We start from the raw sequence: 15412 nt of genomic DNA, 5'->3' as shown, positions 1-15412 counted from the left end.
AACTTGTGTTACTTTAGTACCATCCTCTGAAGTCGCACACGTAATTTCCCTGAATTTGAGTTATGAAGGAAAAGAGTTCATAAAGTGATACAGAGAAGGCCACATTGAGAGACATTGAAAATGACTCTGTACAGATTTACAGAGTGCTAGTGAGCCATCAGGGTTTACTGATCCTTTGACACTTCCTGACCTCTGTGAGCACAGACTTTCAGGAATCACATTTTGAGCTGTAGCTTCTGACAAGGCACCTGAACAGTGTCTTTTGGGGTCTGGACAGTGGGCTGTACTTGTGTTAGTCATCACTGTCCAACAGAGAATACAGACATTTCTGATTTTCTCTTGCTTTCTTCCTTGCCTGTGTACTATTCCAAAAAATCTGGGATAGCCCTGAACGCTTGTGCTTGTAATGCACTTCAGCCACTCTATTGTGTCAAAATTAAGCTTCTAGGTTGCAATTTGTGTACTTTTGTCAGATTCCTAATCTCTTAGTATTTCACTGAGTGCTAGGCTGACATTCTTGGCAACAAAGCTTTACAGTATTTCTCTGTAGTCTAGGAAATCGCATCTCCACTACTGTCTTATAATAACACAATGAAAATACAGATTTTCTATCAATTTACAAATTATTTTAATTAATTGAAATAATCAGGTCTGCAGAAAATAGTAATACTTGTGATCCAAAATATACCATTATCTCCAGCATTATATCACTGCTCTTAAAATTGTTACCTTTTTTTTTTTTTTGCTCACAACCACCTTTGCTTCACAGAGAAACATTCAGCCTTTCAGATCTTGCAGGTTTTTTATTTGATCACCATAATGAAATTCAGCTTGGAGCAGTTACCATTAACCTGTTCTGAGCTTCAAATCCTTTGCTTCTATGTAAGGTATGATAAAATGCTAGGGGTTCAAAAGCATTTCTTTTAAAAAGAATCTATCTCTTCCTCTAATAAAAGATAATAAATCTATCTGAAAATCTCATCTCCTCTGTAACCCTGGACCATCACAAATGTAACAACTTTTTAGTATTTGTAAATTGTTAAATTACATTGCTAGGTCTAGTGTAGTTACACTTAGGAAAGGAAAGAAACAATATTTGAACAAAATATTTTTTCTTATTTCAGTGCTTATTAGAACTTAAGGTTGTTATACTGTGCTAATTTTTTCTCCTTGTAATTCCACCTTCTCTTCTGAATATAAAGGCAAGTAATCTATGTATATCGTTCTTTCCAGACTTGTTCCAAAATGACTGTGTAGCAGTAAGATACAAAAAGATGAGATAATATGAACAGTACATTACCTTTAGCTGTGGAGTAGCTGTAATCATTTGAACTCTATTTCAAATCGTTTGCCAATGTTCAGTAAACATTACTATGGCCATAGAACTCATGAAGACATCTTCCAATGTATGTATTTACAGTGCAGATATAAGCATATTTCTTCATATGCTGAAAGGCTAATATATAGCACATAATTTTAAAACTTTTCATCACTCTACAGACATTATCACACATATTTGATCTTTTATTTCAATAGATTTTAAATGCACACAATAGGGATGCACAGAGTAACTACATAAAAACTTGCCATTAAAAATGCTGTAGGTTTTAAAATGCTCTTTTCCAATAGTCTTTAGAATAGACATGCAATAAAAGGCAGAGTTGATCTGTAAAGGAGAGTTGGTATACAATTCCTCATGCTTTTGTTTGGTTCTTTTTTTTTGTTTTGGGGATGTTTTTGTTCATTTTTCCCCACTGGAAAATAATAAAAGAGAAAGAAGAAAAAGAAAACATATCACCAAATAACCTTCAAAGTGACATTGGTTATATTATAGTTGTATATATTATATTTAGTTTTATAAACTGAAAGAACTTCAGCTAAGACTATGAGACAATTCAAAAAATCAGACATAACAATTGCATGCATTTATGGGAAAAACCTTCTATTTTTGCATTAATGTACCCAATTTCTATTTTGAGCAATTATCCATCAGGTTTTTTAATATCCAAATTCTAGGGCTATTGCTTACCTTGATACTCATGACAGATTTTTGTATATCATGTAGATCATGACGTCTAATATCTGTGCCCAGTGACACACAGAGATATACAAGAATTTCTGCTTCTTGAGATTTGTATATCTGTGCTCATGAGATGTAGGACTGGTATATTTGAGAGCCATCAGCTTTGCAGAGAATCTATGTTGCTATAACAAATCCAGGGGCCAAACCCACAGTCAGAGTTTAATGTATCTCTGTGCAAAAGTAAAAGTGATAAGGTTTTATGAAAGCATTACTTTTCTGGGTGAACTTCACCATTTCAGTTTAGTTTAATGGCTCATTTGGGGTAGGATTAACAGCTAATGTATCTACAGACATTAATTAACGTTATCTGGAATTAAGTAACTTGCTGAGATACTAGTAACTGTATAAATCTCACTGCATGAGGTGTGACAGAGACTGTAAACATAAGTAGTATCCTCAGCTGTATATTTTCAGACTATTAAATGTAAAGCACCTGAAGACTTGCTGAGAAGCTAGAGAACATCTATTCCAGTAGCAAAGGAGATGCCAAGATCAAGTTGGCAGTCTAACTTACCATGGAAACTTCTACTGACAGTAAAATGTAAGGAAAAAACCAGCATTTCCTGCTCACAGAGGTCGGGATAAAAAAGACAGAGTTGGCAAGTGATAAAAATGCTGAATATACTTAATTTTAAATCAGTTAGGAAGTGAACTAGGCCAATCTATCAGCAATTTTCAAAGAACTCCAACAAAAGGCTGATGGGAATTCTTGAGAGGTGAAGCAACTGTTTTTTTCACTGTGAGTTCTCTGAGTAGCCTTGATGCTTCCAAGTGCAATCCTTCCCGCATCTACAAATTGGAGAAAGGACTTGCTTTTCAAAGTTTATGCCTGGCGTGCTCTATTAACATCTTTTGATCTTGACCTAAATACTGAAAACTCAAATCTTTTCTTCCCCCTTAAACCAAAGCTATAGGTCTGTGAGATTATAATCCTGTCTTTTCAAAATGAAGTTCTTCAGATACTAAATTGAAATTATATAAAATGTGAGCTTTGTATTTCTCTGCTAGGCATCATATGGATGTGAGTGACAATCCCCACAAATACACATCAGACACATTAGCTGCCTTGTTGACTCTTACCTTTCAAGTGGAATTTGGAAAATTAACTGTCTCCCATTGCAGATTCATTCCTAATTTCAACTGTATAGCAACTTTTGAAACCTGATTATTTTCCTGCCTTTGGGATAATGAACTTTGTTCCCATATGTAAGTGTTCTATTGGGGAAAAAACCAAAAAAAAAAGGCATCTCAGTGCACTTCTGATTTTTTGTGGGGTGCATTTGAGTTAATGTTTTGTTTAGAGATGTTTCTAATTAACTATTTGTTTATATGTAAGTGCTCATTTCAAATATGTGAAACAATTTTGGATTTGCTTCCTTGATAGAATCCCTCCCTGCTTTCTGTTGTCATGGGAGAATGAAGTAAGTTCCAGGTGGTTATCCCATCATCTGTGGATTATAATTACTAGTCATGAAGAATTAATTAATTTCCATTGTGGTATTACAATGTGTAGACTGTCTCATAAAACTGGAGGCAGTTTCTTGTCCTAAAGAACTTTCAACTTAAATATAAAATAAGAGATGAATACTGCAGAGTCATGACTTTGTGGTGCTGAGGAAAGATGCTACAACTGCTAGGTGGCAGTCATTTGCATATATATCCAAACATTATAAATGTTTTCTTAGACATCGGGGTGATACTGGTTTTGCAGACTTTTATTGAGTGGTGCATTTCAATGTAGTTACTGAAAAATTGGACAAGTGAGCTCAGGCTGAGACTTGCTTCAGAAGAGGTGGGAGACATTTTTCTTGCTCATAGTATCAAAGAACAAATGGATGAGAAGGCAAGTGGAAAGGCTTTCAAAGTAGAGTTAAGAAGTTTTGTTCTACTTCCTTCCTCATGTTTACTACATTGGGAGATAATAGGTTCAGTTCCTGTGCTGGTGAAAATCATCATTGTGGCAAATCCACTATGTTCATTCAATTTTTGCCTCAATATTTAGGAAGTGACACTTGGTCAATGCATTTTCTAATTTTAAGGTGTTCAGAAGAAAGCTGCTTATTTTATAATAGCTGTAAAGAGAGTCAGATATACAGCCCTCTGAGCTGTTAGTGGTCTAATAGGTAAGGGGATAAGAAAAACAACATAAAATCATAGGTGGACAAATAAAAACAAAATGTGCAAGAAGTGTAGTACCCTGTGTGAGCTAATAATACCAAGGCTGTGTCTTCATTCCCATACAGACAATTCATTTAAGAGCTGAACTTGATGATTCTTGTGGGTCCCTTTCAAGAATATTTTGCAATCTGTGACCTGTGATTATAACTGCAAAGGAGAGACATGGTACACTCTATATTCATTACAGTATCTCAAAGCCCTTGTGGGAATACAGTGGTTTCTCTTTTATCTAGCCTGTACAATCAAGATTTCTGTTAGACATACTGAAAATGTTCTGCTGTTTTAATGAAAAAAAAATGTCTGGGGACAGTAGCAAAATACAGTTTTCCAGACTTATTCAAATGCCTTTTGTGTCCTAAGGATGTCTTTTCTGTGGGTTCTCTTAAGGAGAAATGGTAGCAATTTCCTACACAAACCTGCATTTGCTAATTTATAGAATGATTATTTTTGAATAAAGGTTTGAATTAACTGAAGAGTCACAAGTCTAAAATATTTTATACCTATTAATTGAAACCCCAAGCCTTAGTGTTTAGGGACTTGATCCACAAATACTATGAATGTAGAGCTTATAATTGAAGTTCATGCATGAAATTATTGTTTGCTTACAAACAATAAAGTAAGGAAGGAAAAGGAAAAACTACTGTGCTAAATGCAGTCAGTGTCATAGGACCAATTCTCTCTCTATTCCTTTCAGAGTTACAAATGGTATATGCAAGTGACATTAAAAGTATATTGGTTTTTTGTGTGGGTTTTCTTTCTCTGTCTTGTCTTTTCCTGCAGATTTCTTTCCATTCTCATTGTAGTCAATGTCTCTACATTGACATATGTCTTTGAAATATAAAGCACCACATGGTCCCAGAGCTGAGACTTTTTCCATCCACATGACTCTCAAGCAGAGACCTGTGAGCAGTTACTAAAAGCAGCCTCACTAACAGCAGTGCCCAGAGACACATGTTTAAATGTTTTTATTATCCCAGTGGCAGAAGATTTAGAAATTTTTGAGCAGGATCAACCTTGAAAAATTTCCAAAGAACTGCAGGTGCTTCTCTGTTAAGGACTTCGCTCTATACAATATAGATTAGGAGCAGTTTTAGAACCAGTTTGCTTGCCTGAGCAATGCCTAAACTTTTGCTAGATCAGAAAGAGTATGTCAGGAAAATGAGCTCAGGAGTATGTCAGGAAAATGAGTGGGGAGCTAAAGTCTCCTCAGCCATCCATATAAGTTCCTTTTGTCTGGATCCCTTGGGATTTGCTGTCACAAGGGAAGAGTTGATTGACTTTCTGAAGCAGAGGGCCTGCTGGTGTTCACCCTGTGCAGTTTACCCTCTACACTAAATAGGAGGATAAAGGAGTAGGGTATGCAATCCACCTTTCAGTGGGAAGTGTGGTGGTGGCTTGCTGAAACACGGTACTGAGTTTTGGTTGTTTATCTACAAGGTGGTGGGAAGAAGGACGTGGTAGGAAGGAAACTTCTCACTTCTGCCAAAAGAGACAATCATAAGTAGAAATGGGGCACAATCCAGGCTATATGATTATATTTTCATTGTATCCACTGTGCAAGCATATTTAGTGCTTAGCTTACGATGTGCAGTCGTTTTCAAGCATTTTTTTTCCAGAATTTTTAATCTTTTCAACAGCCCACAAGTTTGAGATGGGATGCTTTTCTTAGGATTAGCATCTGGACAATAATCTTGTTTCCATTTCTCAATCCATTTTAGAGTTATACGTGTCTTGTTAAAACATTAACAGCTGCCTATCCTTGTGCTTGGGCTAGCTCTACTAAAAAGTTTTTCTACTCAAGGATTTGATGCAACTTGAGTTGCAGAGAACTGCTGCTGTTCCTGCCCTGGGCATGGAGAAGCAACATCTCACAGGAGTACTTTCCTAATGTGATGCTGCTTCCAAATAGGAGGAGAATAGCAGGGAGGCACATGCATCCTACACATAAGAACAAATTAAAGGGAGAGAAAATAAGTTTAACGTTTCTTCTCAGTTCATCTGACTAAAACATCTGACACAGTTCTTCTTTACATCTCTAAGTATGTGCTCTTACAGCGTCATCAAAGGAAGGACACAGGATTCAAAATAATTGAGAGCATCAAACAGCTGTGTTAGCAAAAAAAAACCAAAACAACAACCAAGCAAAAAGAAAAGATTATGAAATGTGTTTTCCTTCTGAGAATCAGATGACCACTATGTTTACAAAAGGATCTGAAGCATATCCATATTTAAACATTTTCAGACTGTACCTGACTCTCCCAGTACATTCCCACTGGCTACCTAAACTCCATCTGTGGGTCTTGCCTGACAATGACCCAGTGGTGAAACAGTTTGAAGAGACAGGAAGGTTAAGCAAGCTTTTTCCAGCCATTCTCTGACAGTGTTAGTACAGTACATATTAGTACATCCATGACCTGAACATAATTTGAAGAACATGAAAAACTTCATCATCTCTACTCTGCTTTTAAAAGGGCGTAAAATACACCATGTATTTCTACCTCAGAAAAATGAAAGTCAGAAATATTTGAAGTATGTAGGAAAGGACAATCCATATTATTGTTTAGGACCCCTAATGACTGTCATTAGCAATAATAATTGTAACATTAACTGGTAAAATAACCACCTTAAAAAAAGGAATATGAAAAAAAACTTACTAATTGTGAGACATTTTAAAATGTTAAGTAGTTTTGGGGGATGTGGTAGAAACTACATGATGCGAAGCATTCAGAATTTGCCAAATCAAAGCATTCAGAAATAGACATACAATTCAAAGCATTTTTGTGCTGTTGGTGTTATCTGCTCTCTATTTCTAAAGATCTCCTTTTGAGAAAAAAAGAAATTAACTATAATTATAAACCCAAAATATCTGTCTTGTTTTATTTTTCAGCACAAATTGAAGTGATACCATGCAAAATTTGTGGTGATAAATCCTCTGGAATACACTATGGAGTCATCACATGTGAAGGCTGCAAGGTATGAGATTTTAATACAGCGTAGTCATGACCATTTGCATTAGCCTCAGGCACCTGTGTACAATGATACACTCTTACAAGCTTTCAAACATGTGGTGCCAAAGGCTGTACTGCTGATAAAGATGCATTTCATGCCTAATTTTCCTAGTTGCTTTCCATTTTATCAAATAGTCTTTAGAGCTACCTCCTTGTTTGAAACATGAATTAATTACATCTGACGCAATGTTAGTGCTGACACCAACAGAGGCTGGCAACTGTAAGTCACACCTGTTCTACCTTAAATCAGCTTTGAAAGAGGTGGATTTCTTATCTTGTTTCCTGTGCAACCTATGTAGCATTACAGTTGGCATGTTACTTCTGTTCAGCCTTTTTTAAGAACTTACAGGTGTGAGTTTGGTCCTTTTTTATCTCCTTTTGCACAATCTGCAGACCAAATTGTAATCTCCAAAAGAAGGAATGCCTCACATTATGAGCAGTGTAAAAGGATCCTTTGTCTTCTTCTTCATAGGCTTTAGTGCAGGGGCAGTTGCTGGGAATTGGAGGTTAAAAAAAGGTTGGAGGGTGGAGATGCATAGACTTGCTGCTTAGACATACAAACATATTGTCTCAGGCATTAGTTCAAATAATACAAATCTCATCCAAGCAAAGAGAAGGAAGGCTTAAATTTTCAATTTTAAAAATTGTCTGTGATTTTATTATCTAAGGAATTATGATATTGCTCGTTTAGTTTCACATTACATGTTGGTATTTCAGTTCTAATTGTAAAAGGGAATTGCAAAACGAAGAGAAAATTACAGCATCTGTAATTTCTTGTACGTGGAAACACACAAACTGGGACATTTGAAAATGGGTGCTTGTTTGTAGAGTGAAATCACAAGTCTGTATGCTTTTTTACAAAGTAAAAATTTGTATACACCTATTTGCAAGAGAAATATTTTAATGCTAGTACACTGAGAACCAGCTGGTAAAGATTGGAGTTTTTTCAGGAGCATTAACAATTGTAAGCAGAACAATTTGCGATGTGTCTTTGTCTTACTGTGGCACTGGACTAGAAATAAACATCTTCTTATGATGATCACATGAAACAGGATTAAACTAATTGATCTGATACTTCAAAATTGGCACAAAAGCTACAGAAGAAAATTATGTTAAGCAGAAAAAATACAGTACACAGAGCCCATAGACTGTCTAGGGGTATAGTCTCCTGTAGAAGTAATTAGGGTTAGTGCTGGCCCTTGTGTGTGCCTCAAGAGGAGATGATACCACCCTGCTCTGTGAGTAGACTGCTTATTGAGATAAAGAGATTCTCTTCCACTTAAAACAGTTTTAAACCTATTGGGTTTGTGCCAGTTTTGCTGTATCAGATCAATTAGTCTAATCTTGTTTTGTGAGACTGTGTGAAAAAAGGTGTCGGTTTTTCACATCAGTTCCACTGGGAGGCATCTTAGTCTGTCAGAGCTCCCTGTTAAGGTAAGCACTGTTTTTGGCAGTGCAGCTCTGCTATCCATTTAAGTTCCTATCACTTAAATAGCTATTCACTCAGCCTGCATACTGGTCATTTATGGCTCTTTTTTTCTCAGTTCACTGGAAACCTGAAATGATTAAGAATGGAGGCTGTGTGTGAAAGAAAGAGGGTAGAATCACTCCACAAGCATGCACACATGAGCCAGGCACCAGGCAGCAACAGCATTTCAGGATATAGCATCTGAGAATTACAGTGCCAGTGGCAGTACTACACACTTCAAGGAACAGAAAATCCTTTAACTCAGAGTCCCTGTGTTATCTATGCTGCTGCAAGTCCATGTTCTAAGTGCCTAAGGGTCATCTGAAATATTGCTGTTGGCTTGCATGCCTGCCTGCCTTAGGCTGAGCATGCATATGCAGTGGACCTGCTGGACCCACTAAGTTTGCAGGTGTTCTTAAAGAAGGGTTGAAACCTGCATCACATCTATTCTGTGGCTGCTTCTTCACTAAGCCTTTTATCATTTCTTGTGCCTTCCCCCAAGCAAACTACTGTCTGCCACTATTTTGTCATGAATTAGAAAGTAGTTCATTCACTAGTTTCCTTTCTCAGACTGGCTGTGGGTGAAGTGATTTATTCAAGGTGCAGAAATACTTGTCCATATTAGAAGTACTGGAAGTCTGTCTTTAACTCTTTAGCTCCTCAGTAATGAAATACATCTTCCTTCACACAAAATGGAATTATTCTGATGTAGAATAATGTAGCCAAATCTATATAAAGATACCATAAAAATAAAATGAAAAAATTATCTCTACTTTCTAAGACAACATTTACATCTTATGTAGGAAAATGTGTACATAAAATTCTCCTCAGAAAAATTAATTACTTGCTGTAAATTAATTTTCTTATGTAACCCATGATACATAATGTGGTCTTTTTTTCCCTAAGAAGTGCAAAGATGAAACAAATTCCTCTGAGATTAGATCAACCTTAAAGGGAGCAAAAAAGTACTGCAGGAGAAGGCACTGTCAGTGCTAAATGGTTGTGTGCATGCTTTTAACATTGCTGAGTTAATTTGTTCTCTGAAATTCATAGATGCTGCTAAAATCTAAAACTGAAAACAGAAAACCCTTCAGAAGTCAAAACCAAGACTGGCTGTAAAGTTCAGCAAAGACATCTGCTATTAGCAACCATTTAATCTTAAATTAAAGGCACCTCTACCATATCAGGAAAGTTTTGGTCTGCTAAGATCGGTTTCCACCAGAATTTTTCTGAGAGTTGCCCCAAAGAACATCTGTTCTCTGAAAAGTACAAATCATAAAATTTAATTTATATTTTTGTATTATATTTTAGATATATTTAATTTATATTTTACACTTTAATCATTGATGGAGCAAGTTCAAGCCAGATCAAGTGAGTCTTTATGCTGGACTTCAAGAACTAGCACTGACAGTGTCCTTGGTGGAGCAGCATGCCTGTCCCTGTTACTGACACCCCACACAACCCTAACTCAGCTGGCCAGGACCTGAGTGAGAATTCGTGTATAAGCTGTAGCAAATGAATTGAGGCCTGTAGCACTGTCACCTTGTGACTTCATCCATTGCTCAGTATTAGCATCCATCAGCCTATGCAGAGATGCACTATTTTTTCCTGATAAATGAAATCAGCTGTTGCATTCCGGCTTCTTTCTAAGGTGTTTGTAAGCCACCCCAAAAAGACACAAGTACTTTGGTGTCACTTCTGGTCACTGCAGTAACTTTTGCTAAACTGCAGATATTTCTGCTTTTTTACTACTCATAGCCTCCTGCAGTAGCCAGGCTATCCTTCATCTTTCCCACTGCAACCTACATCTGCTTGCATTTAAAGTTGCCAAACTGGTTAGGGAACTTCTCTGTTTTGTGTTTTTTCTCTTTGGAAAGATGCTCCATGTAGATACTCTTGACCATTTATTTATTTATTTATTTATTTATTTATTTATTTATTTATTTATTCATTTAGTATAGATCTATTTATTTTCATTTCTCTTCACCCCCTGGTTTCATTCCTCTTGTCACCTCAGCTACTTCATGTCACTTCTACCATAACAGTACCTCTTGCGGCTGCTCTTGGCACCAGCTCAGGGCAGATGGAAGCTCATGGGGTTTTAAGTGTAGACACTTCCCCTCCAGCCCTCAGATCCCTGGACAAACAGCCCATGGAAAATGCCATTACATTCTCATGGTAGTATCTAAAGGTGTTGCTTTCTCCTTTGTATGTTGGCTTTACTTGATACAGTCATTATATCTTAGTGGTTTTGTGAAGACTGAATTTTAATTCCTTCACTCCTGAATGATATGCCTCTCCAGATCAGATCAACATTTGCCAAGTTAAAGTGAACAGCAGACTTCAGCTTCTCCTGCTATGTGTACCCAGTAACAGTTACCAATCTTTTCATTAAAGGGAGAAATGTCAAAACAAGTACTTTGAAGTCATCTCTTATAAATGCTGACAAGTTTTTCCTCTATTAGGAGCAAGTATCAGCTGATATAGGGTTGTTACTGCACAATAAAAATACATTTTGTAATATTATTTAGGTTTTAACAAAGTAGAATTATATTCTTTACAGAATAATATGCAGTTCTCCTTATTATAATTAAATGTTCTTTCATACAATATCACCATATCTGCAAAGCCACAGCGTGAGTAGCAGTGCACCAAATAAGGGTTTACTGTAGTTGTTTGCATGCAAATCCGTGTGTGTGTCCTCATGTGTGCACATGGGCATAAATATTCTCGTGGTAATACTTGGTCTTTGCTGCTCTCTTTCCCCAAGGGATTCTTTCGACGAAGTCAGCAGAACAATGCATCCTACTCCTGTCCAAGACAGAGAAACTGTTTAATTGACAGAACCAACAGAAATCGTTGCCAACACTGCCGACTGCAGAAATGTCTTGCCCTGGGAATGTCTCGAGATGGTAGGGAGTCAAATTCATGCTTCACATCTAAGCCCTGTGAAACTTTTCTTCACTGCTGACTTACTAAAACTCCCTGTAAATTCCTGCAAAAAGAGAGAGGAGAAGCTCCGTGCTTTGTAATGCATGCACTGTGAGAAGATCTTTGCCATCCACTTAAAAAACAAGGCTATTTTCGTGGAGGGGATAGGGAAAAAAATCACAAAATGGAGAGCAGTATTAGTTTAGAAATGAAATAGTCAGAAGTGAAATATGTTATTCTAATCAAAAGCACAGAGCACAGAAAGGTTACCTCTGGAGAGATGGGTTTAAGCATTACATTAAGGATCAGCATTTATCTTATATTGATGTGTGAATGCATCCATTTCCCTGAAATCTCTAAAGGTCTGGTAGTAAGGAGGCACAACCCTATACAAACTTACACCTTTCACAGCATTAGTGGTTTCTGTTTGTTTTATTCAGAGCACTTGACCAAATATTTTGCACTGGAAGAAACCCCATTTCTTTTACTTGCACATTGCCTCATGTCTCTATCTGGGTCTAAAGAAAAATGTTTCCTAATTTAGCACTGAAAATGGATCATCTGCCAGAGGAAAGCTCCACAGTCTATGCCATTTCAGGATCCTGTGGTAGGGCTCTGATCCACCTTCCAAAATGTGATCAGCCAAGATCAGCAGGCTGAGAACATGCATCACACACCACACCAAACTGCAAACAATGGGAGGCTTGGGCAAGGTTGCCCACAGTTGACATGCCCTGGGCACCACGCCTCATGCAGGGGATTTCCAGCTCAAAAAATTGTTTTATATAATGAGAAAGTATTAGAAGAAAATGTTCCAATTTTTAAAAGCATTTTATATTAATTTGATTTTCTCTCTTAAAAGTTTTATACAAAATGTGTGTTTTGAAATTAAGTTTTTGATGCAGAACTTACTTAAAGAGCTATTTATTTAGACGGTCAACACACTATAAACTTGTTTAAAATTTAGGCCATAATGGGTCTTCTTCTACCTCAGTGTGTCTTTTGTCTCACTGAAATTATTTGTTTACCAGTCTCACCAATCTGGGAAGGGCCATGCAATCTGGTCTTTAATCCATGAATTCTTTTTGGTCCTAGCATCCAGTTTACTTGACACCCTACCTCCTAATTCTTCATGGTGATTAAAGAAGTAACATTTCAACAATTTAACAGCACATGCTTTCCTCCTGAGAGTAGTATCTCCCAATGATTTAAGGTATCACAGAGTATTTTAACTGACAGTGCTGTCTTTCCAACTAGTAATTCAGAGACCACTGCAGAGAAACAAAATCAGCAATTTTTCCAACAGCATCACTTTATTCTCCCACAGTTTATATAGGGATCTTTATGATTTTTTAGGATTAAGAGTATTAAGACCTCTCGCAAATTCAAAATTGACTGTGTGAATTTTGACAGAAAGTTTTAATTTGATTTTTACCTCAGCCATGTAATAAATTCATTTTTATCATGCAGAAGCAGGATGCTAATTGATGGCAGCTGGAGAATCCAATTAATGAATATATAACGAGGATAAACAGTGGATATTTGGTTTTATTACTGAGGCCCTAAATTTGACGAAAATACACAGTTGCATTATTCAAAATTATTTTAAATACAGTCATTGTACATTGTCTATAAGAGTATGCAGCATAACATGCACTGATTCCAGGGGCATGCTGAGTTTGTATAAGGTAGCTTATAGCTTGAGTGTAGGGCTGCAACTACACAGAGGTTGGCAATGAGAAAAAAAGCCTTCTTGGTGTAAAAAAAAAGTTAAAATAAAGCAACTGTCACCTTGCTGTTCTGACACTGTATTTTCATACTATACACGCTCTACTTTTTCTGTTCTTTGTCCTGATTGAAGATTTTCACATTTATCCACATACAGTGCTAAACGAGAGTCCTATGATTCTGAATTGATCCAAATTTCAGATGGGCTGCAAGTACACAGTAATATACCTCATAATACACAGAAGTCTGTATTTCTGCAGCTATGTCTCCTTACCTGTTCTGATGAATTCTGCTGAATGTGTGGCTCATTTGTTTTGGAGCACAATCAACAACTGCCTCTGCTCTAAGATCCCAAGATCTAGACCAGTAAAAAAACAGAATTTATGGAGAGATGGGGGTGGAGAGTGATAATCAGCTGTGATCAGCTCTGTGTGTGCAGGCTGTGAATTTACTCCTCCCAGTTCCACAGCAATCAGCCTGTCACCTTTGAAAATTTCAATCTCAGTGTAATGAGCCCTGTTTCTGGAGAAAACGGTTTTTGCCCTCTTGTATTTTCCTCCCTTTCTCATCAGAAGGAGTGCATGAATTTGTGCATGGATTTTTGCATGGAGATTATTAAAATGAAGATTGCATAAATCCCTAAGACTTTGCTCAGTGGAAAAGATGACATTCATTTGTGCTGTTTACCTTCAAATCGGTTATTTTCCTCTAGGTTCTAACCTGTAAGATTTTTTATTTTTTTAAGTAGGAAGATAACACCCCATTGAAAGGATGTGATAATAATTCTTTAGGGCTTGTTTTGCCCAGAATGCTAATCTTGTTAGTGTGCTGCATAAAGGTTTGTGGAAAGTTAGTAAATGGATATGAATTTACAGGCTGTACATTTCATACAGCTCAGGACTGTTGTTCAGTGAACACAGAGATATAATATCATGCATGGTCTTTTTAACATTCATAATGGGAAGTGAATTGCTTGACTGAGGCCCTCCTGTCAAATAGGAGTCATTGTTGTCACCTGGTAAATTCAAATACACAATATTTTTTCCTTTATGAGATGTATTTGTTGTAAAGCTTTGCATCCTTTCTCATTTCCACGGAAAAATAGATTTCCGCAGCAAAATTAACCCTGAAAGTTAATATCAAAAGAGTGGTGGGGTTGAGGGGAATTGAGTAAACTTTAAAGACGACAGTGGTTCACCTTGTGCTTTGCTTTTCAGCTGTGAAATTCGGAAGAATGTCCAAAAAGCAGAGGGATAGCTTGTACGCTGAAGTGCAGAAGCACCAGCAGCGACTGCAGGAGCAGCGGCAGCAGCAGAGTGGTGAGGCAGAAGCCCTCGCCAGGGTTTACAGCAGCAGCATCAGCAATGGCTTGAACAATCTGAATAACGAAACTGGCAGCACCTACTCAAATGGGCACGTCATCGATCTGCCCAAGTCTGAGGGCTATTACAATGTGGATTCTGCCCAGCCCTCCCCAGACCAGTCTGGGTTAGACATGACTGGAATCAAACAGATAAAGCAGGAACCTATCTATGACCTCACCTCTGTACCAAACTTGTTTACCTATAGCTCTTTCAACAACGGGCAATTAGCTCCAGGGATATCCATGAGTGAAATTGGTAAGAAAAATTCTTGTTCCTGTAGTGCAATGTGTTTATGTAAGCTAAGCTCCAGTACTGTCTTCATTAAAATGTCATGCAGGCATTCCGTATGCAATAGTTATATGTTCACACATACAGAGAGTAAAGGAAAGAAAATTAGTCTGAAATTAATTGACATAATATTAAGGCAGCTCTGTCTTTACTAAAAAATTATGCAGTTCTTAAATCCAGCAGTTCACTTCTGTTTATTAAACAGGAGCATCAAAGCAGGTGATGAATCAATCATAACCAAGTGACAATTAAGAAGGAGCTTGTTTCAAATGAGCTCATTACTGCCAGGACTAAATGATCTCTTCAGCCAACCATCTGTATTCTTGTCAAGACCCAGAATCGCCATAGCTGCTAATTCTAGGGT

The 15412-nt window shown here is 37.1% G+C and overlaps 1 protein-coding gene across 1 annotated transcript in view; it reads left to right on the top strand.

Annotated features, from left to right (window-relative positions):
- RORB (RAR related orphan receptor B) overlaps positions 1 to 15412 on the top strand; it is a 126603-nt gene that overhangs the window by 88901 nt on the left and 22290 nt on the right. The window contains exons 2-4 of the mRNA XM_079331463.1: positions 7149 to 7234; positions 11508 to 11649; positions 14614 to 15015. Of these exons, the coding sequence (XP_079187589.1) occupies positions 7149 to 7234; positions 11508 to 11649; positions 14614 to 15015 (630 nt within the window). The remainder of the gene's footprint in view (positions 1 to 7148; positions 7235 to 11507; positions 11650 to 14613; positions 15016 to 15412) is intronic.

The sequence above is a fragment of the Erithacus rubecula genome (genome assembly GCF_903797595.1).
Source record: "Erithacus rubecula genome assembly, contig: SUPER_Z_unloc_4, whole genome shotgun sequence".
Lineage (NCBI taxonomy): Eukaryota > Metazoa > Chordata > Aves > Passeriformes > Muscicapidae > Erithacus > Erithacus rubecula.
Note: the sequence above shows the minus strand (reverse complement) of the source record. Positions and strands in the feature narration are given on the sequence as shown.